At 38.8% G+C, this 20,950-nt stretch overlaps 1 protein-coding gene across 1 annotated transcript in view; it reads left to right on the top strand.

The window, feature by feature from the left end:
• The window catches only part of LOC127486336 (uncharacterized), a 49,673-nt gene extending 46,433 nt beyond the window's left edge, over positions 1–3,240 (top strand). The window contains exon 4 of the mRNA XM_070054816.2: positions 1,451–3,240. Coding sequence (XP_069910917.2) covers positions 1,451–3,240 — 1,790 coding nt within the window. The remainder of the gene's footprint in view (positions 1–1,450) is intronic.
• The last annotated feature ends 17,710 nt before the right edge of the window (positions 3,241–20,950 follow it).

The raw sequence follows: 20,950 nt of genomic DNA, 5'->3' as shown, positions 1-20,950 counted from the left end.
AAGACTTCTCTCTGTTTCTATCTCTCTATATAATTTTAGCTTTCAAATAAATAAAATAATTCTTTGAAAAAAAGAAATCCTAAACTAAGCATGAACTTATAAAAACCATGAAAATAAGTGATCCTAGACTCACCAAGAAAGTAATGAGATTTTGAGACCCAAGGTCAAGTAGCCTTGTGGGTTTATGTTGGGTGGCTCAGATTTCTTTAAGGGTGGAGTTTGAAGTATGATTTCTCTCTTATTTTTCAGTATCATTGAAAAATAAGCAAATAAAAAGATAAGAAAAGCATAGGAAATGGAGCTTTCAGTGAAAATAGGAGGCAACTGATCAAAAGCCTCCAGAAATTCAAATTATCACACAGGAATGCTTCTAGAAAGAATTGAGAGGAGGTAACCAGCACTGATGATTTCAGAATGAGCTAGAAAACACTTTTCAAAGAAGATGAGCACATCCCAGTTTGCAGAAACAAATTCTTCAAACTGATTGGGAGTGTGTAACTAAAGTGGTATATTGGGAATTTTCTGTACCTGTTGTACTTCTGAGAAGCTGAAGGTGTTGGGTGTCCTTAGGAATTTAGGGAAGCTGTCATAGAGTAGAGACAAAGTAGTTTTTCATTTGAAAAAATCCCACAAATGATGTTTACCTAGGAAGACTGAGCATGAGACACTCATAGATTCAAATCCTACTCCTTAAATGTTGTCCTGCTTAAAGTACAGGCACATTTCACTCTTCTCACCTGCAAGTAAATGATCAGTAAAACTTTTTCATGTTTATGGTTGAGATATCAGAGAAGCAAAAAGCACACAATTTTTATAAAAATAAACTGGAGAAAAAGGACAGGGAAAAAAATGGTTGCTAGGTAGTGGGTGAATATTTTTATTAAATACTTTTCCATTCTTTAAAATATTTTATAGATATTTCATCTTTGTGAAAGGCAGAGTGATAGTGAGAGAAGAGAGAGAAAGAGGTCCTCTATTAGCTCACTTCCCAGATGCCTGCAACACTTAGGTCTAACTAGTCTGAAGCCAAAACTCTAGAATCCCTCTAGTCTTCCCTGGTTTCTCACAGGTTCCCAGGCACGTGAACCATTATCTGCTTCCTTCCAGTTTACATAGGCAGAGAGCTGTACTGAAAGCAGAGTAGCCAGGGCTCAAACTGACACTGTTTTGAGATGCAGGCATCCCACACATCATAGCACAAATGTCATTCTACCATCCTTGACAAATTCCCATAGTAAAAAGGATCATGTTTGAACATTGGGAAACCTCATGGTATATTAATGTATTAAGGAGAAAAACCATATAATGGTCACAAATAAGTACTTCATACTGATTTTGTGAAAATCTTATGCCACTTGGATAACAAGTAACTTCATTGCCTTTACATGAGTATGCCAGGAGAAACAGTTACATGTGATTCAGTGACATGATTGCTTTTTTCTCATTTCAGTGGGCATGAAAAGGGATGACCTGATTAGGATCAACCAGGAAAGTCAGGACAACAATCTGAATCAGGATTTTATGAAAAATAAGAAGACATCAGCTCTCAAGAGAGTTGAATTAAGAAAAACACTTAGTTTAAATTCAAGCCATATTCCAACACTGATTATTAAAAAGGGAATCTATTCAGGATTGAAGCCTGAGGAATGCAATAAATGTCACACTGTGTATCCCCCCAGTGGGCCTGATCAACTACAGGGTGAAGAGAAATTTGATAACACTAAGATACCTGGAAAACCTCTCCAGTTCTGTGAGCCTCTTGGTCAGCATGACAAGATTCACATCATGAAGCAGCCATTTGGACCCACTGGACAAGCAAAAGTCTTCACAAGAAAGATGTTCTGTAAATCTGAGAGGGTTCATATGGCAGAAAACTGTAATAAATCAACTGTCACTTTTGGAAAAGCAACTCAAATAGAAAAGGATATCTATGGAAATTCTAGCCTCAATATGCATCAACAAACTCACACAAGAAAGAAATTTTATAAGTACATTATGTATGTTGAACCTGTCATTCACCAGTCACATCTTACAATAAACCAGAGACTAAATACAAGGGAAAAACTTTACACATGTAAACCTTGTGGAAAATCACTCAGTTTTAATTCACCTTCTGAATGTAATGACTGTGAAAAAGCCTTTGGACAAAAGTCAGTCCTCAGGAAATGCCAACAAATTCACACCGGGGAGAAACCTCATGAATGTAGTGACTGTGGAAAAGCCTTTGGACGAAAGTCATACCTCATAAACCATCAGCGAATTCACACAGGAGAGAAACTTTATAAATGCCTTCATTGTGGAAAAGGCTTTCTATGGAAGTCAGACCTCATCAAACACCAGAGAATGCACACAGGGGAGAAACCTCATGAATGTAATGACTGTGGAAAAGCCTTTGGACGAAAGTCACACCTCATTGTGCACCAACAGATTCACACAGGGGAGAAACCTCATGAATGTAATGACTGTGGAAAAGCCTTTGGACGAAAGTCACACCTCATTGTGCACCAACAGATTCACACAGGGGAGAAACCTCATGAATGTAATGACTGTGGAAAAGCCTTTGGACGAAAGGCAGATCTCATCATACACCAGAGAATTCACACAGGGGAGAAACCTCATAAATGTAATGACTGTGGAAAAGCCTTTGGACAAAAGTCAGTCCTCATCCTACACCAGCGAATTCACACAGGGGAGAAACCTTATAAATGTAATGACTGTGGAAAAGCCTTTGGACAAAAGTCACACCTCATCGTGCACCAGCAAAATCACACAGGGGAGAAACCTCATAAATGTAATGACTGTGGAAAAGCCTTTGGACGAAAGTTATGCCTCAAAATACACCAGCGAATTCACACAGGGGAGAAACCTCATGAATGTAATGACTGTGGAAAAGCCTTTGGACAAAAGTCACACCTCATCGTGCACCAACGGATTCACACAGGGGAGAAACCTCATAAATGTAATGACTGTGGAAAAGCCTTTGGACAAAAGTCAGACCTCAAAATACACCAGCGAATTCACACAGGGGAGAAACCTCATGAATGTAATGACTGTGGAAAAGCCTTTGGACGAAAGTCAGACCTCAGGAAACATCAGCAAAATCACATAGGGCAGAAACCTCATGAATGTAATGACTGCGGAAAAGCCTTTGTATGGAAATCACACCTCATATCACACTGGAGAATTCACACAGGGGAGAAACCCCATGAATGTAATGACCAAGGGAAAGCCTCTGGATAAAAGTCAATCCTTTGGAAACATCAGAGAATTCCCACAGGGAAGAAGCCTCATGAATGTAATGATTTTGGAAAAGCCTTTGGACAAAAGACAAACCTCATATCACAGCAGAGAATTCACACAGGGTAGAAAACTCATGATCGTAATAACTGTGAAAAGCATTGAGCCATAAGTCAACCTTCATCATGCATCAGAGAATTCACACAGGGCAGAAACCTTATGAATGTAATGACTGGAAAAGCCTTTGCACAAAAGTCAAACCTCATAATGCACCAGAGAATACACACAGTGTTGAAACTTCATGAGTGTAATGACTGCGGAAAAACTTGATTTTAAGTTCCAACTCCAAATGCATCAGAGGATTCACACAGGGAAATAACCTTATAAATGTAATGACTGTGGAAAAGCCTTTTTCTATAAGTTATACCTCATATCAAAACAATTCACACAGGGCAGAAACCTTATGAATCTAATGAGTGTGGAAAAGCCTTTATAAATCATATGTTATATGGAAATCATATGTTATACAGGAAAGTATACAGTCAAACCAAACACAAGACCAGGAGATTAGAAATCTAAAAAAGACTGTTGGGAATCTACAGGATACTATAAAAAAAAAATAAGACCAACATTCTGGTTCTAGGAGTTCCTGCAGGCATGGTGAGAGAGAAAGGATTAGAAGGCATTTTTAGTGAAATACTAGCAGAAAACTTCCTGGGTTTGGAAAAAGAAAGAGACATCCAAGTACAGGAAGCACACAGAACTTTGAATAGACATGGTCAGAAAACATCCTTGCCATGACACATTGTAATCAAACTGCCACAGTGAAACAAAAAGACAAGATTCTAAAACGCGTAAGAGAGAAACATCAGATTACTCTCAGAGGATCTCCAATTAGACTCACAGCAGACTTCTCATCAGAAACCCTGCAGACTAAGAGAAAATGGCAAAATCTAGTCCAAGTCTGAAGAGAATAAAGCTGTCATCCCAGATTATTATACGCTGCAAAGCTCTCATTTGTGAATGAAGGTGAAATAAAGACCTTTCATAACAAACAGAAATTGAAAGAATTTGCCACCACTTGTCCAGACCAGCAAGATTTCTTCTTTTTTATTTTTTTTCCACTGTGGCAGATTTTATCTTTGTACTATGACTGTAGATAAGTGGACTTTCTGCTTTCTCTGAATCTCTGGAGGCTAGTAGTGGATGTGGCCAGAGAGCTCTGTTCAGTCTCCAGGGTTAAGGGTGTGCCTCAGGTGACACACCCAATTTTGGCATGTCTTATTTCTCCTTTTTTTGATCAGAAGGGAAGCATCTTCTGCTCAGTTGGGCTCTTCTCCTCAATGGAGACCAGTGCCTGAGTACTAGCCCCAGTGGGTATAATATTTGTCTGCTCTGTCCAAAGAACCACACAAAGGATCTGTGTAGTCCTCAGTATAAGTTCAGATTCTCCAGAAATGTCTCTCATCCCCTTGGGCTAGATGGTGAAAGTGACATCTTAAGTTTTAATATATATATATATATATATATATATATATATATATGATTAAGGTTAAAAGTGACTGTATTTGATTGCATTAAGTTTTAAGTTGGTCATATAGAAGGCACCAATTGTTAAAGTGATCATATCAATAGAATTAACAGAATTAAAGAGAAGTAAATGCTTCAACATGGGAAGCAGTCCATACAGCAGACTCATAGAATGGCAATTGCTCTAAGTAACACTCAATGACCTCAGAGTCCTCCCTAAAGGCATTCTGGTCTGGCTAAAAAGCCCACAAGAGCATTTCAGGCATGGAAAGTTAGGACACTTATGCAAAAAGGTGTGCCTACATGGAGAGTCTCCCTGGGTGAGAGTCCTGAGGAAAGAAGTGGTCATCAAAGAAGGATGTACTCTCTTCAAAGGGAGAACTTTCACTTTGCTTACAGCCTTCTCTAAATATTGATGGAGCTTGTGGATTCAGAAGGCTTCCATAGCCTAGACAGCTCATGTCAAGAGCCTTGGGTGATCACTGATAGCACACAAAAAAGTGTGAATTCTTAAATTAACCATAGGAGTCACTGTGCACTAACTTCCCATGCAGGACCTTAAGACTATGCTTAAAAAACAGAGGGGAGAGTACGGTACCCCCACTATGAGTGTATGAACTTTGCTCCTTTCACTGTAAAATTCTTACAGGTCTCACCCCATGGAGAGCCACCAGCAGTGAGACACTGGAGGCCTCTCACAGGTGCAACCCAATTGCCTCTGGTTTGATGGAGGGACCCAACCACCCAACAATGGAAGGGGTCTGATCCCCTCATAATGATGGGCAAAGGTTTTCCTTGTGTTTCCCAGGCAGTTAGACAGTGAGAGAGACAGAGAGAAAGGACTTCCTTCCATTGGTTCATCCCCCAAATGACCATTACAGCCAGTGCACTGCTCCAATCCAAAGCAAGGAGCCAGGTGCTTCCTCCTGGTCTCCCATGCGGGTGCAGGGCCCAAGAACTTGGGCCATCCTCCACTGCCTTCCCAGGCCACAGCAGAGAGCTGGACTGGAAGAGGAGCAACCAGGACAGAACTGGCACCCCAACTGGGACTAGAACCCAGTGTGCTGGTGCCACAGGCAGAGGATCAGCCCAGTGAGCCATGGCGCCAGCTTGAGTAGTAGTTTTACCATTAATTCACATAGTACAACACATTGAGGACAGAGATCCTACATGGAAAGCAGGTGCACAGTGATTCCCATTGTTGATTTAACAATTGACAGTCTTATTTATGATGTCAGTAATCACCCAAGGCTCTTATCTCAAGCTGCCGAGGCTATGGAAGCCTCTTGAGTTCACAAATTCCAACTTTATTTGGATAAGGCCATGATCAAAGTGGAAGTTCTCTCCTCCCTTCAGAGAAAGGTATCTCCTTTGATGGCCCGTTCTTTCCGCTTGGATCTCACTCACAGAGATCTTTCATTTAGCAACCTGGTTAATTTTAAAGTAACAAGCTGATATAAGTGCATATGAAAATGCAAAGAATCTAGGATAGCCAAAATAACTCTGAAAAAATAATAAAATCAAAGGGATGATTTTTAAGTGTTATAAATTTATACTAATCTAAAGTGTGCTGTTGTCATACAGAAAGCCAGACAGATGAATGGAACACAAAAGAGGTTCCATAGAAGATCCAAACACAAACGGTGAGCAGGTTTTCTACAGAGGCACTATCGCAGTGCAGGGGAGAAAGTGTAGCCTTTTCAACACAATGAGATACTAATTTCCAATAAAATAGCTTCTATTTACAAAATTGAAAAGAAAATATGCCACAGATCTAACTGTAGTACTGAAAACTACAATACTTCCAGAAAAAAAAATCATAGAAGAGTTTTTTTTTTTTTTACTTTAAGTTAGGCAAAGATTTCCTAGATACAAGAAAAAATTAAAATCTATAATTGAGTACAGGGATAATTTACACTTAATCAAAGTCTAAAACTTCTTTTCTTCAAGACTTATTTATTTATTTGAAAGGCAGAATTACAGAGTGGCAAATGCAGAGAGAGAGATTGATTGTCCATCTGCTGGTTCACTCCCCAGATGGCCACAATGACCAGAGTTGGGCTGATCTGAAGTCAGGAGCCAACAGATTCTTCTGGATTTCCCATGTGGGTGCAGGAACCCAAGCACTTGGGCCATCTTCTACTGCTTTCCCTGGCTATAACAGTGAGCTTGATCAGAAGTGGAGCAGCCAGGACTCAAAGTCATACCCATATGGAATGCCGGCACTGCAGGCAACAGCTTTACCCACTATGCCATAGCATGGCCCCAAAAACTTCTTTTCAAAATGCTGTTTAAAGAATGAAAGTCAAAGCAAAAAAAAAAAAAAATCCTTGAAAAATATACTATGAGACCAGCTCTGTGGCATAGTGGGTAAAGCTACTGCTTAGAGTACCAGCATCCCATATGTGCACCCGTTTGAGTACCAGTTACTCAACTTCTGATTCAGCTCTCTGCTATAGCCTGGGAAAACAGTAATAGATGGCCCAAACCCTTGGGCCCCTGCACCCTCATGGGAGATCCGGAGGAAATGCTTGGCTCCTGGCTTTGGATAGGCACAGTTCTGGCCATTGCAGCCAACTGGGGAGTGAATTAGCAGTTGGAAGACCTATCTCTCTCTGCCTCTCCTTCTCACTCTGTGTAACTCTGACTTTCAAGTAAATAAATAACTCTTCTTTAAAAAAGGAAAAATATACCTGATAAATTAAATTTTATAGTGCAATACATAAGATGCCACCAAAACAACCCTTAACTCTAAAATAGTGAGCATGTTAGAAATAGTTCACCACAGAAGACAGGAGAGGGAGCTGTTGTTTAATAATGGGTTGAGCCATCTCCTATAATACTGGGATTCTATATGAGTGCTGATTTGAATTCTGGCTGCTCTACTTCCAAACCAGTTATGTTAATGCTCCTGGGAAAGCAGCAGTGGATTCCACACATATTCTAACCCCTGGCACTTATGTAGGAGACCGATATGCAGTGATCCTCACCAGGTAATCAGCGAGCCCTGAGTACATGTAACTTCCCACAGTGACTGCCCAAAGTCCCAGCCATACCCTGAGCCCTCCATGCAGCATCAGTGTTCTCACAGTCCCAGCACACAAGCCTCCCACAGTGATGAGCACCCAGCCCCCCATTAGTTCTTCCCACCAAATTCAAGTTTCTCTGCTCTGCTGTTTGCTGGGTGTACAGACACTGGTGCGTCTATTACATATGTCCAAAATGATGCCTGCTCTCTATCAGCTTGTTACAAAATGCCAGTTTCAGGGTGGTCAGGGAGAGAGAAACACAGCAGGTACACTGTCCTACCTAGGGCTCCTAGCTGGATTCCCACCAGGATCTTTCTGCAACTTTATCACCAGTGGCTTGGGTTGCTCCAGTCTGGTCTCACTTCCTGAGCTGCTGCTGAGGTTCTTGGCTGCTGGGTTTCTGAGTTGTGCATGTCCACATTCTGCACATGGTCCACAGTGTCCCTCATTCGTGTGGAGTTTCCTCTGCCATTTTTTCCTTAACTCTTCCTTGAGACTGTACTCTCTCCACTTTTTTCATACTATCTTCTACAACAGTAAGCTCCCTCTATTCCTCCATCTTAATCTAATCCTTGGTTTATTCTTTCTCAAGAAATTCATCAATAGGCTTTTACTCATCTGTCCAATTGTTTATTATTGGGTTCAATAAATACTTATTGAACAACCAATGCATGTCCATAATAGTCACAGTGGACAGAAACATGGCTTTTAAATTTCAAAATTTTATAATAAAAATGATCATCTGTAATAGATTGCCAATATTTTATTGTCTAAAGTACATATACCAAGTCTTCTCATTTTCCCTAGAGTATAAACAACTATTATACAGCACCCTGAAAAATCATAGCCATTTATGATAACAGGGTTAATGACACTGTCATACATATAATGCTAAGGAATGGCTAAATTTCATCTTTCAAATTGCTTTTATTGGATGCATGCTTGTGAGAACACTATTAGAAAGGCTTCACCCTTAGTTCATTTTTTTGACCACACCTCCCTCCCTACAAACAGCTCTCTCTAACTTGGATTCTGTATCATCTTCACTTTCTGAAAAAGAATGCACCTGCCAACTAATGTGAAGAGCAAATCACTTCATCTCCTGTTTAGATGCTGCTTTTTGGACACTTGTGTGCTTCTACCTCCAAAAACAGCCACTCTGTCATTCAAAGGTTACTGTTACCTCCTTCAACAAACAGGCACTAAAAAAAAAAAAAAAAAAAAAAAAAAAAAAAAAAAAAAAAAGGAGCAATCCCACACTTCATGGGTTTTGTGTCTTCCCAGAGCCTGTAGATTAAAATTCTCATGGTCACCAAGGAGTTAAATCAAGACAGACAGCATAGAGTTCCCTATTAAAAAAAAAAAAGTCAGGTCTTCCTCTAACACATTTGTGTTAGCCAATTAAAATTTATTAGATTATTAGATCAGCTACTTACTACATTAGGACAAAGAGATAACATAGCATCATGGAACGAATAAGAAAATGAACCTAGGGTGCTGCTATTTTTTCCTTTTTTCATGGAGGCAGCTGGCAGTTTGAGGAAGAAAAGAGTTTGGACAAGAGTGCAAGCTCTGAACCAGCAAAAGCCAATCCTACCTGAAGAGTGATGGTCCACACCAAAAGTTCTTGCTTTCCAAATTTCAGAAACAAGCTTCCCAGAAACTGAGATGCCCAGGAAGAAAAGACAGCTAGAGAATCCAGTTAGGCTGACTCCAATGAGACAAGAAGAGAAACATATTTTTCAGCATGATGCTTGAAGTATGTTCTGCACCTCATGAAGCATCTGTCCAGGGTCTGGTGCCCTCTTGGTAATGTCAGCCATCAAACAGCTGCCATACTTCCCCCTTAGCTGAACTGTAGCCATCATCATTCATCAGCTGGCCTCTACCCTGTTCAGCAGCATTGAAGACTATCCCCAAGCCCTACTTCAACATCCCCAGCTTCAGTAGCTGGATGGACTAGAGAGACTGGTAAGCCAAACTCGAGTGAAGACAAGGCACAATAAAAAGAAATATGGAGAAGTGTGTAATTCAGGTTTGAGTAGTAGAGACAACATGTGCTTAACTAACCAGTCCTGGTTCCAATACAGGTCCTGCAACATGTTAGTCTGTAACAAGACTTTGAGCCAATTATCTTGCTCCTCGGCATCTGTCTCCTCATCTGCAGAGATAAAACACCGACTTCGAGAACTACTATGAAATTTAAATACATATGAAGTTGGCCTTCAGAAAACAGTAATTAAAATTCTTATTTCTTTATTAAAAGACAATCCCAAATGCACATGAGGCAAGAATTAGATTTTACTTGACACAAATCCTACAGTATAAGAATATAAAAAAATCAAATCTGAATAACATATAGCAGCTACTTTGATGCAGCAAAATATACATGCACACATAACAGTTGTACAAACTCCCAGTTTGTGAGATCAGAATTATCTAAACAAAACAGATGTTAATAACCAAAGTGTATGATGAGTTCTGCTCATTTCTTCACCACAAGTAAAGACCTTCCAGGATGAAATCAATGTCATCATTTGCTTTCTCTAAGTTTGGGGGTGGTTAGGATCACTTCATTGGCCTCCTGGGGTTTCCAAGGCAACTGTTAGGGTAATTCTCAAAAGGATGAGAACACCAAGTCTGTGGCAACTATTCTGAAGACACTCATACAGTAATAGACATTATTACTGGAAATGCACTGCTCTCAACAGCAGCTCTTTCCTTTGAATAATTTACTACATTCAAAGCTCTAAGTAGGTAAATGTACACTTCTGCATAAAAAGTAATGATTATTACTACAAGAAACCATCAGAACTCTAAATGGAAAATAAAATTAATTTCATGAAAGTGAATTACAAAACCTAAAGTCCAAATTTGCAGCATAACCCAGTATTGTCTTTTCAAAAAAATAAAATAAAAAAAGTTAATTCTCATCTGTCTACTCCTAAGAGATTCCCACAGCTGCCTCATGTCATCCTTCTCCAGGAGTCCTAGGGAGGGAAAGAACTGGCTAAATTATATTCAGCATGTCCTTAGTGTTTCTGTTTATTATCAAATAAATTTATGATAGGTCAACTTTCAGTTCAGCATTTCAGTGTTCAGTTATAGAATATTTCATTTGTGGAGCAGGTATGTAACCTAGCAATTAAGATGCCTGCATCCCATGCTAGAGTACCTGGGTTTCATTTCTGGCTCTAGAACCTGACTCAAGCTTCCTGATAATCCAGACCCTGGGAGACAGATAACTGCTCTTGCTACCCACCTAGGCGACCTTGATTGAGTGCCTTTTCTGCTGACCTAACCCCAAGTGTATAGGCACTCATGGAGTGGACATGAAGAGTTTAACTCTTTCATTACATTCCTATCTCTTTGTCTCTATGCCTTCCAAATTAAAAAAAAGTAATTCTATTTCTGAGCCATTTAATAAAGAATCACATATAACCATGAACTATAAAGCAATTGAAGTTCTAAATAGAATTCTTTTTTTAACTTTTTATTTACATAAGGTCAACAAATTCCATGCATTTCATATGTACTGATTTAGGAGCATAGTAATACTTCCCACCAACCCTCTCTCTCACTCTTGCTCCCTTCTTCCCTCTTCCTTCTTTTCTTAATCTTTCTTTCAATTTTTACTATGACATACTTTTAAAACTCCACTAAATAAAGAATTCAATAGGTATCAAGTAAGAAAACCACTATTCTTCAAGAGTATAGACAAGGGCAGTAAACCATATTCACATTTTTTTTAACTTTTATTTAATGAATATAAATTTCCAAAGTACAGAACATGGATTACAATGGCTTCCCCCCCATAATGTCCCTCCACCCTGCAACCCTCCCCTTATCCACTCCCTCTCCCCTTCCATTCACATCAAGATTCATTTTCGATTCTCTTTATATACAGAAGATCAGTTTAGCATACATTAAGTAAAGATTTCAACAGTTTGCTCCCACACAGAAACATAAAGTGAAAAGTACTGTTTGAGTACTAGTTATAGCATTCAATCTCAATGTACAGCACACTAAGGACAAAGATCCTACATGAGGAGAAAGTGCACAGTGACTCCTGTTGTAGACTTTACAAATTGACACTCTTGTTTATGGCATCAGTAATCACCCTAGGCTCTTGTCATGAGCTGCCAAGGCTATGGAAGCCCCCTGAGTTCACTGACTCTGATCATATTTAGACAAGGCCATGGTCAAAGTGGAAGTTCTCTCCTCCCTTCAGAGAAAGGTACCTCCTTCTTTGAAGACCTGTTCTTTCCACTGGGATCTCACTTGCGGAGATCTTTCATTTAGGTTGTTTTTTTTTTTTTTTCCAGTGTGTCTTGGCTTTCCATGCCTGAAATACTCTCATGGGCATTTCAGCCGGATCTGCATGCCTTAAGGGCTGATTATGAGGCCAGAGTGCTGTTAGGACATTTGCCATTCTATGGGTCTGCTGTGTATCTCACTTCCCATGTTGGACCATTCTCTCCCTTTTTGATTCTATCAGCTAGTATTTGCAGACACTATTCTTGTTTATGTGATCCCTTTGGTTCTTAGTCCTATCATTATGATCAATTGTGAACAGAAATTGATCACTGGGACTAGTGAGATGGCATTGGTACATGCCACCTCGATGGGATTGAATTGGAATCCCCTGGTATGTTTCTAACTCCACCGTTTGAGGCAAGTCAGCTTGAGCATGTCCCGAATTGCACATCTCTTCCCTCTCTTATTCCCACTCTTATATTTAACAGCGATCACTTTTCAGTTAATTTTCAGCACTTAAGAAGAATTGTGTATTGATTACAGTATTCAACCAAAAGTATTAAGTAGAACAAACAAAAAAATACTAAGAGGGATAACATATTAAGCTGCTCATCAACAGTCAGGGTGAGGGCTGATCAAGTCACCGTTTCTCATAGTGTTCATTTCACTTTAACAGGTTTCCTTTTTGGTGCTCAGTTAGTTGTCACCTATCAAGGAGAACAAGTGGTATTTGTCCCTTTGGGATTGGCTTATTTCTCTCAACATGATGTTTTCCAAATTCCTAACAGGGATCACTTTTCAGTTAAAATTTAAACACCTAAGAACAATTGTGTGTTAATTACAGAGTTCAACCAATGGTACTAGAACAAAAAAAAATACTAAAATGGATAAAGTATTACATTGTACATCAACTGTCAGGAAAAGAGCTGATCAAGTCACTGTTTCTCACAGTGTCCATTTCACTTCAACAAGTTTCCCCTTTGGTGCTCAGTTAGTTGTCACCAATCAGGGAGAACATGTGATATTTGTCCCTTTGGGACTGGCTTATTTCACTCAGCATGATGTTTTCCAAATTCCTCCATCTTGTTGCAAATGACTGGGTTTCATTGTTTTTGACTGCTGTATAGTATTCAATAGAGTACATGTCCCATAATTTCTTTATCCAGTCTACTGTTGATGGGCATTTGAGTTGGTTCCAGGTCTTAGCTATTGTGAATTGAGCTGCAATAAACATTAATGTGCAGACTGCTTTTTTGTTTGCCAATTTAATTTCCTTTGGGTAAATTCCAAGGAGTGGGATGGCTGGGTCGAACGGTTGGGTTATCTTCAGGTTTCTGAGGAATCTCCAGACTGACTTCCATAGTGGCTTGACCAGTTTGCATTCCCACCAACAGTGGGTTAGTGTCCCTTTTTCCCCACATCCTCGCCAGCATCTATTGTTGGTAGATTTCTGAATGTGAGCCATTCTAACTGGGGTGAGGTGGAACCTCATTGAAGTTTTGATGTGCATTTCCCTGATTGCTAGTGATCTTGAACATTTTTTCATGTGCCTGTTGGCCATTTGGATTTCCTCTTTTGAAAAATGTCTATTGAGGTCCTTGGCCCATCTCTTAAGTGGGTTGTTTGTATTGATCTTGTGGAGTTTCTTGATTTCTTTGTAGATTCTGGTTATCAACCCATATCTGTTGCATAGTTTGCAAATATATTTTCCCATTCTGTCAGTTGTCTCTTCACTTTCCTGACTGTTTCTTTTGCAGTACAGAAACTTCTCAATTTGATGCAATCCCAATAGTTAATTTTGGCTTTGACTGCCTATGCTTCTGGGGTGTTTTCCAAGAAGTCATTGCCAGTACCTATATCTTGCAGGGTTTTTCCAATGCTCTCTAATAATTTGATGGTGTTGGGTATAGATTTAAGTCTTTAATCCATGTTGAGTGGATTTTTGTGTAAGGAGAAAGGTAGGGGTCTTGCTTCATGATTCTGCACGTGGAAATCCAGTTTTCTTAGCACCATTTATTGAATAGACTGTCCTTACTCCAGGAATTGGTTTTGGATCCTTGATCAAATATGAGTTGGCTGTAGATGTTTGGGTTGATTTCTGGTGTTTCTATTCTGTTCCATTGGTCTATCCATCTGTTTCTGTACCAGTACCATGCTGTTTTGATTACAACTGCCCTGTAGTATGTCCTGAAATTTGGTATTGTGATGCCTCTGGCTTTATTTTTGTTGTACAGCTTTTTTGTTTGCCAATTTAATTTCCTTTGGGTAAATTCCCAGGAGTGGGATGGCTGAGTTGTATGGTAGGGTTATATTCAGGTTTCTGAGGAATCTCCAGACTGACTTCCATAGCGGCTTTCCCAGTTTGCATTCCCTGCAACACTGCCTGCAGTGCTGGCATCCCATATTAGTGCTGGTCCCTGTCCTGGCTGTTCCTCTTCACATCCAGTTCTCTGTCTTGGCCTGGGAAAGCAGGAGAAGATGGCCCAAGTACATGGGCCCCTGCACCCATGTTGGAGACCTGGAAGAACATCCTGGCTCCTGGCTTCGGACTGCCTCAGCTCTAGACATTGCAGCCATTTAGGGGGTGAACCAGTGGATGGAAAACCATTCTCTCTGTCTCTGTCTCTGTCTCCCTCTCTGTAACGCTACCTCTCAAATAAATTAATAAATTTTTGAAAATAAATAAATAAAATCATTAAAAAATACCAGCATGGCTGATATCATATATAAGGTAATGAGTAGCAAAAGATAAAAGTCAACATATTGTTTTACATTTCATGGAATAATTTCAGTTACTCTTAGATTCTGAAAAGCAATGTAACTTGAAAACTTGAACATTCTATTAACAAGCATTTTACTACTGAGAATTAATGTAATTTGCTTTGTAGTTTTATATGCCTAAGTTGAAATGTTCATTTCAATCACTGAAAAGTAGAGCAGTGACAAACCTATACCATTCTGTACTGTTTTCTGAGAATGACTGCACACGCTTCTACAAGTTTGTGTCATACAATAATGCTTTTTTAAATGCTACTTAATGAAAAGTGAATATAAGAAAACTCTTAGCTTACTTCTAATTTCACTTGTTAAAAAAACACCAGAATATATAAAATTCCTATTACATGTTTATAAAGAGTATTTATAGATTGTTACCTCAGTTCCTTATTTTTCCTTCTATAGTTTTACCTACTTCTCTGTGGAAGACAGACTTTCAATTATCTATCACAATGTTTTTATTTATGTGTCCTGTATTCCACAATATTCAAAAATTCTCTTTCTCACCCACCTTAAGAATAAGATAGTTCATATGAAGAGAAGTAGCTCATGTTGGTAACCCCTTTATGCAGACTTAATTCTTTTTGCTCATTCAAATAATCTTGGGCAAAGGTTTATGAACTAGAGTCACACTGAGGAAAGGTCCTCTCCAGGCCTGTGAATATCCACTGCCATGGCTGTACTGGCTCTCCCCATCTGTTGGTTTCAAGCCAATACATTCAATATGGTACTGATTCAGAGAGTAGGAGTGAATACTATGTATAATGACAGTAGCTCCATCACTGGCCACTTTTATAATTTGAATACAGTATATCATGACTACTGGGGACTAAGAAAATATACCAAATAAGAATACATAAATAAAATTAGTTTTATTGAGATGTTAAATCCATTATTTTACTGTTCTCCCTGCTTTTCACTTCAATGTTCCATTTCTAATGTGCCAAAGTATAAACACTATATTTGTTAATTTTTGGAATTATCTAGAACAAATGGTTGTTTTTTTAACTTTTATTTAATAAATATAAATTTCCAAAGTGCAGCTTATGGATTACAATGGCTTCCCCCGCAATAACTTCTCTCCCACCCACAACCCTCCCATCTCCTGTTCCCTCTCTCATTCCATTTACATCAAGATTCATTTTCAATTCTCTTTATATACAGAAGATCAGTTTAGTATATATTAAGTAAAGATTTCAACAGTTTGCACCCACATAGAAAGAGAAGTGAAAAATACTGTTTAAGTACCAGTTATAGCATTAAATCACAATGTACAGCACATTAAGGACAGAGATCCTACATGAGGAGTAAGTGCACAGTGACTCCTGCTGTTGACTTACCAAATTGACACTCTTGTTTATGGTGTCAGTAATCACCCTAGGCTCTTGTCATGAGTTGCCAAGGCTATGGAGGCCTTTTAAGTTTGCTGGCTCTGATCTTATTTAGACAAGGTCATAGTCAAAGTGGAGGTTCTCTCCTCCCTTCAGAGAAAGGTACCTTCTTCTTTGATGACCTGTTCTTTCCACTGGGATATCACTTGCATGGATCTTTCATTTAGGTTTTTTTTTTCCAGAATGACTTGGCTCTCCATACCTAAAATACTCTCATGGGCTCTTCAGCCAGATCCAAATGCCTTAAGGGCTGATTCTGAGGCCAGAGTGCTGTTTAGAACATCCACCATTCTATGAGTCTGCTGTGTATCCTGCTTCCCATGTTGGATCATTCTCTCCCTTTTTTATTCTATCAGTTAGTATTAGCAGACACTACTCTTCTTTACTTGATCCCTTTGACTCTTAGTCCTATCATTATGATCAGTTGTGAACTGAAATTGATCACTTGGACTAGTGAGATGGCATTGGTACATGCCACCTTGATGGGATTGAATTGGAATCCCCTGGCACATTTTTAACTCTACCATTTGGAGCAAGTCAGCTTGAGCATGTCCCAAATTGTACATCTCCTCCCTCTCTCATTACCACTCTTATATTTAACAGATCATTTTTCAGTTAAATTTCAATACCTTAGAATAATTGTGTGTGAATTACAGAGATCAACCAATAGATTTAAGTAGAACAAAAAAATACTAAAAGGGATAAATTATAAGTTGTTCCTCGACAGTCAGGACAAGGGCTGATCAAGTCACTGTTTCTCAAAGTGTCCATTTCACTTCAACAGGCTTCCTTTTAGGTGCTCAGTTAGTTGTCACCGATCAGGGAGAACATATGATGTTTGTCCCTTTGGAACTGGCTTATTTCACTCAGCATGATGTTTTCCAGATTCCTCCATTTCGTTGCAAATGACAAGATTTCATTGTTTTTACTGCTGTATAGTACTCTATAGAGTACATGTCCCATAATTTCTTTATCCAGTCTACTGTTGATGGGCATTTAGGTTGATTCCAGGTCTTAGCTATTGTGAATTGAGCTGCAATAAACATTAAGGTGCAGACAGCTTTTTTGTTTGCCAATTTAATTTCCTTTGGGTAAATTCCCAGGAGTGGGATGGCTGAGTTGTATGGTAGGGTTATATTCAGGTTTCTGAGGAATCTCCAGACTGACTTCCATAGCGGCTTTCCCAGTTTGCATTCCCTGCAACAGTGGGTTAGTGTCCCTTTTTCCCCACATCCTTGCCAGCATCTGTTTGTTGGTAGATTTCTGAATGTTTGCCATTCTAACCGGGGTGAGGTGAAACCTCATTGTGGTTTTGATTTGCATTTCCCTGATTACTAATGATCCTGAATGTTTTTTCATGTGCCTGTTGGCCATTTGGATTTCCTCTTTTGAAAAATGTCTATTGAGGTCCTTGGCTCATCTCTTAAGTGGGTTGTTTGTTTTGTTGTTGTGGAGTTTCTTGATCTCTTTGTAGATTCTGGTTATGAATCCTTTATCTGTTGCATAGTTTGCAAATATTTTTTCCCCATTCTGTTGGTTGCCTCTTCACTTTCCTGACTGTTTCTTCATTTCCATATATAGCTAAGAAGTCCAATCTATGAATTGTTAACTCAGCTTTCTATCAACTCAGAACACCCTGGAGCTGAAACACAACTTCAATTTGTTTTTGGCCCTATTTCTATGAGTTTTTTGACTATTTTTTTCATGCTATTAGGGAACAGTAAAAAAATCTTTCACTACAAATATATCTCATAGTTAAGGGAGTTAGAATTCAAGTCAATAAGTACTTCTTAAATATAAGATTCAGTAATGTATTAAGTATAAACATAGTTATTCATAAAGCAGTAGTTACATGTAACTGTATATCATGTGTAACTAGTTTAAAATCTCATTAATTATTTACAACAGGGGCTGGCATTGTGGCATAGAATGTAAGGCTGATGCCTGCTATGCTGGCATCCCTCATGGGTGCTGGTTCAACTCCTGGCTGCTCCACTTCTGATCCAGTTGCTCTCTAATTGCCTGGGAAAGTAGCAGAGGATGGCTCAAGTGATTGGTCCCCTGCACTCATGTGGGAGACCCAGAAGCTTCTGGTTCCTGGCTTCAGTCCAACCCAGCCCTGGCTGTTGCAGCCATCTGGGAGAGTGAACCAGAGGATGGAAGACTTTCTATCTCTCATTCTTTCTCTCTCTCTGTGTAACTCAGACTTTCAAATAAATAAATTTTAAAAAATCTTCACAACAATCCAGTGAGGTATAAATATTTGTCACCAATCAACAGGTGAATAAGATGAATTACAAAACCTCTAAGTGATAGTGGTAAACTTGAACCTAAAGCCATTCAACTCCAAAGACTGCCTCTTCAGACACTATACTACATTTTCATATTCATTTGACTTTATAATCTATATGTGATTTCAGGTATAAAGTTTTAAAAAGATTTATTTATTTGAAAAGCAGAGATACAAAGAAGAGATAAAAAGACAGATAGAGATCTTCCATCCCCAAATGGCTGCAATGGCTGGAGCTGTGCCAGGCCAAAGACTGGAACCTAAAGCTTCTTCTGGTTCTCCCATATGGGTGTAGGGGCCCAAGTACTTGGGCCATCTTCCACTGCTTTCCCAGGCACATTAGCAGGGAGCCAGATCGAAAGCGGAGCAGCCTGGACTCAAAACAGATTCAATATGGGATGCCAACACTGCAGGCAGATTTTGCCACAGCAAACCCTGACCCCCAGGTATAATTTTTTAAATCATGATTTTTACAATAGCACTAGGTTCACATGATTAAAAAGTCAATAGCGGGCCAAGAAGAATCCTAAACTGAGAACAATAAGCATACCCAGTACTTAGATCATGATTTCAAGCATTAAACAAAACTAAGATTCCTTAGAGAAAATGCATATTTGAAGGACTAAGGCAAGAAATGTTTAAAATAAGCCTGCGATATCTCATTATACCAGAAAATAAGAAAATAATCAAATGACAATGGGGAGATTCAGAGGAACAAAGAGGCTTCTACTGGCTAACCTTGGGAACAATAGGGCATTAAAATAATGTGAAATCACTAGGTTCATACTGATACAGTTTTTTTAAAAGGAGAGAAGGAAAAGTTTTTCCCATAGCATAACACCAACTAATTAACAAAGAAACATTAAAACTAGAAAACAACATTTGGCTTGTATCATTTCATAGATTTAGTCAAAAAGCATCAGTATATAATGGTACTTCAAAAGTTTGTCAAAAACAGAAATAAAAGACAAGTTTATTTTCTGTGCAAAAATTTTGAAGCTTATGATGTTATTCATGATGGACATTTTCCACAAATATTTTGCAGGACATTCATATATATTTACAGAGAGAGAGGGGAGGGAAGGATGAAAGGGATTAGAGACAGTGGGAGGATGCTAAAAAACAAATATGGCAAAATGTTAACTTGGGCCATCTACTGCTTTCCCAGGCCATAGCAGAGATCTGGATTGGAAGTGGAGCAGCCAGGACTTGAACCTGCACCCATATGGGATACCTGCACTGCAGGTGGCAGTTTTACCCCCTATGCCACAGTGGTAGCCCCAAAAATTGCCATTTGTGAAAACATATGGAACTGGAAATGATTATGTTAAGTGAAATAAGTCAGACACAGAAAGACAAATACAACGTTCGATCAATTTTAATATAATCTAGAGAAGGGGTATGGTATGGAGTTATAGAGGAAATAGATGGACCATGTGTTGATAATTATGGAAACTGTTACATAATATAATGAAAAGATTTTAAACAGTCAATTATATATTTTTAAAATAAAAAATCTTACCCCCACTCTTACCATTTTCATATTTCCTACAAACTCATCCCAACAGGTAACTGTTTTATTAGTTGCTTTCTAGTTTCTTTACAAAAACATATGGAAATACAAATATATATTTTTATTTCTCCACTCTTCTTCCAAAAGGTAACAAACCAAACACATTGATGTCACTTTGTTTCCCCCCTCCCCACTTTCATGTATTCTGGACATCTCTCCATACCATTTATACAGGTCTATTTTTTGTGTGTGTGTGTTTGTGTGTGTGTGTGTGTGTGTGAGAGAGAGAGAGAGAGAGAGAGAGAGAGAGAGAGAAAGCTCATAATTTATTCAACCAGTCCCTTACCACTGGAATTTTATTTTGAATCTTGTATTCCTCCAACAATACTACAATAAATACCTTGTATAATTCTATCATTTTTGACCTGTGCAGATTTTGCTCTAGGGCAGATTACCAGAGGGGATTTGATGAATCAAAGATATGCTTGGCAGATTTTACTAGATTTTTTACCCTTTCTCCCACTGATATATGAGAGCGCTTATTTCCTCACAGCCTTGACAACATAATATATTATTGAACTTTTGTGTGGGTTTTTATCCATCTGATAGATGAAATATTTTGTCTCAGTATTTTTTCATTTGCATTTTTTCTATTCGTGGGCAATATAATTGCTATTTCCACTACCTTTCACACTAGAGGATCAGTATTATCTCCTAACTTATAAGTACCCACCTATGTCTTTGACTTACTTTCCTCCTTACCTCTCCAGAATTCTCTATCCCTTCAATACCTTTAATATCTCCCCTGCTCCATTTCTTTTCTTGCTAAGTTCAAGTATTTATCTTCATTTTTTGGCAAGATGTTACAATCCAACAACATGGTATAAAAGGCAAACCATGAAAAGCATGTTTTCATAATTTGGTTTTT

This window comes from Oryctolagus cuniculus, chromosome 12 (genome assembly GCF_051225735.1).
Source record: "Oryctolagus cuniculus isolate XC-2025 breed Fujian yellow rabbit chromosome 12, ASM5122573v1, whole genome shotgun sequence".
Taxonomy (NCBI): Eukaryota; Metazoa; Chordata; class Mammalia; order Lagomorpha; family Leporidae; genus Oryctolagus; species Oryctolagus cuniculus.
This window is presented reverse-complemented; position numbering and strand designations above follow the sequence as displayed.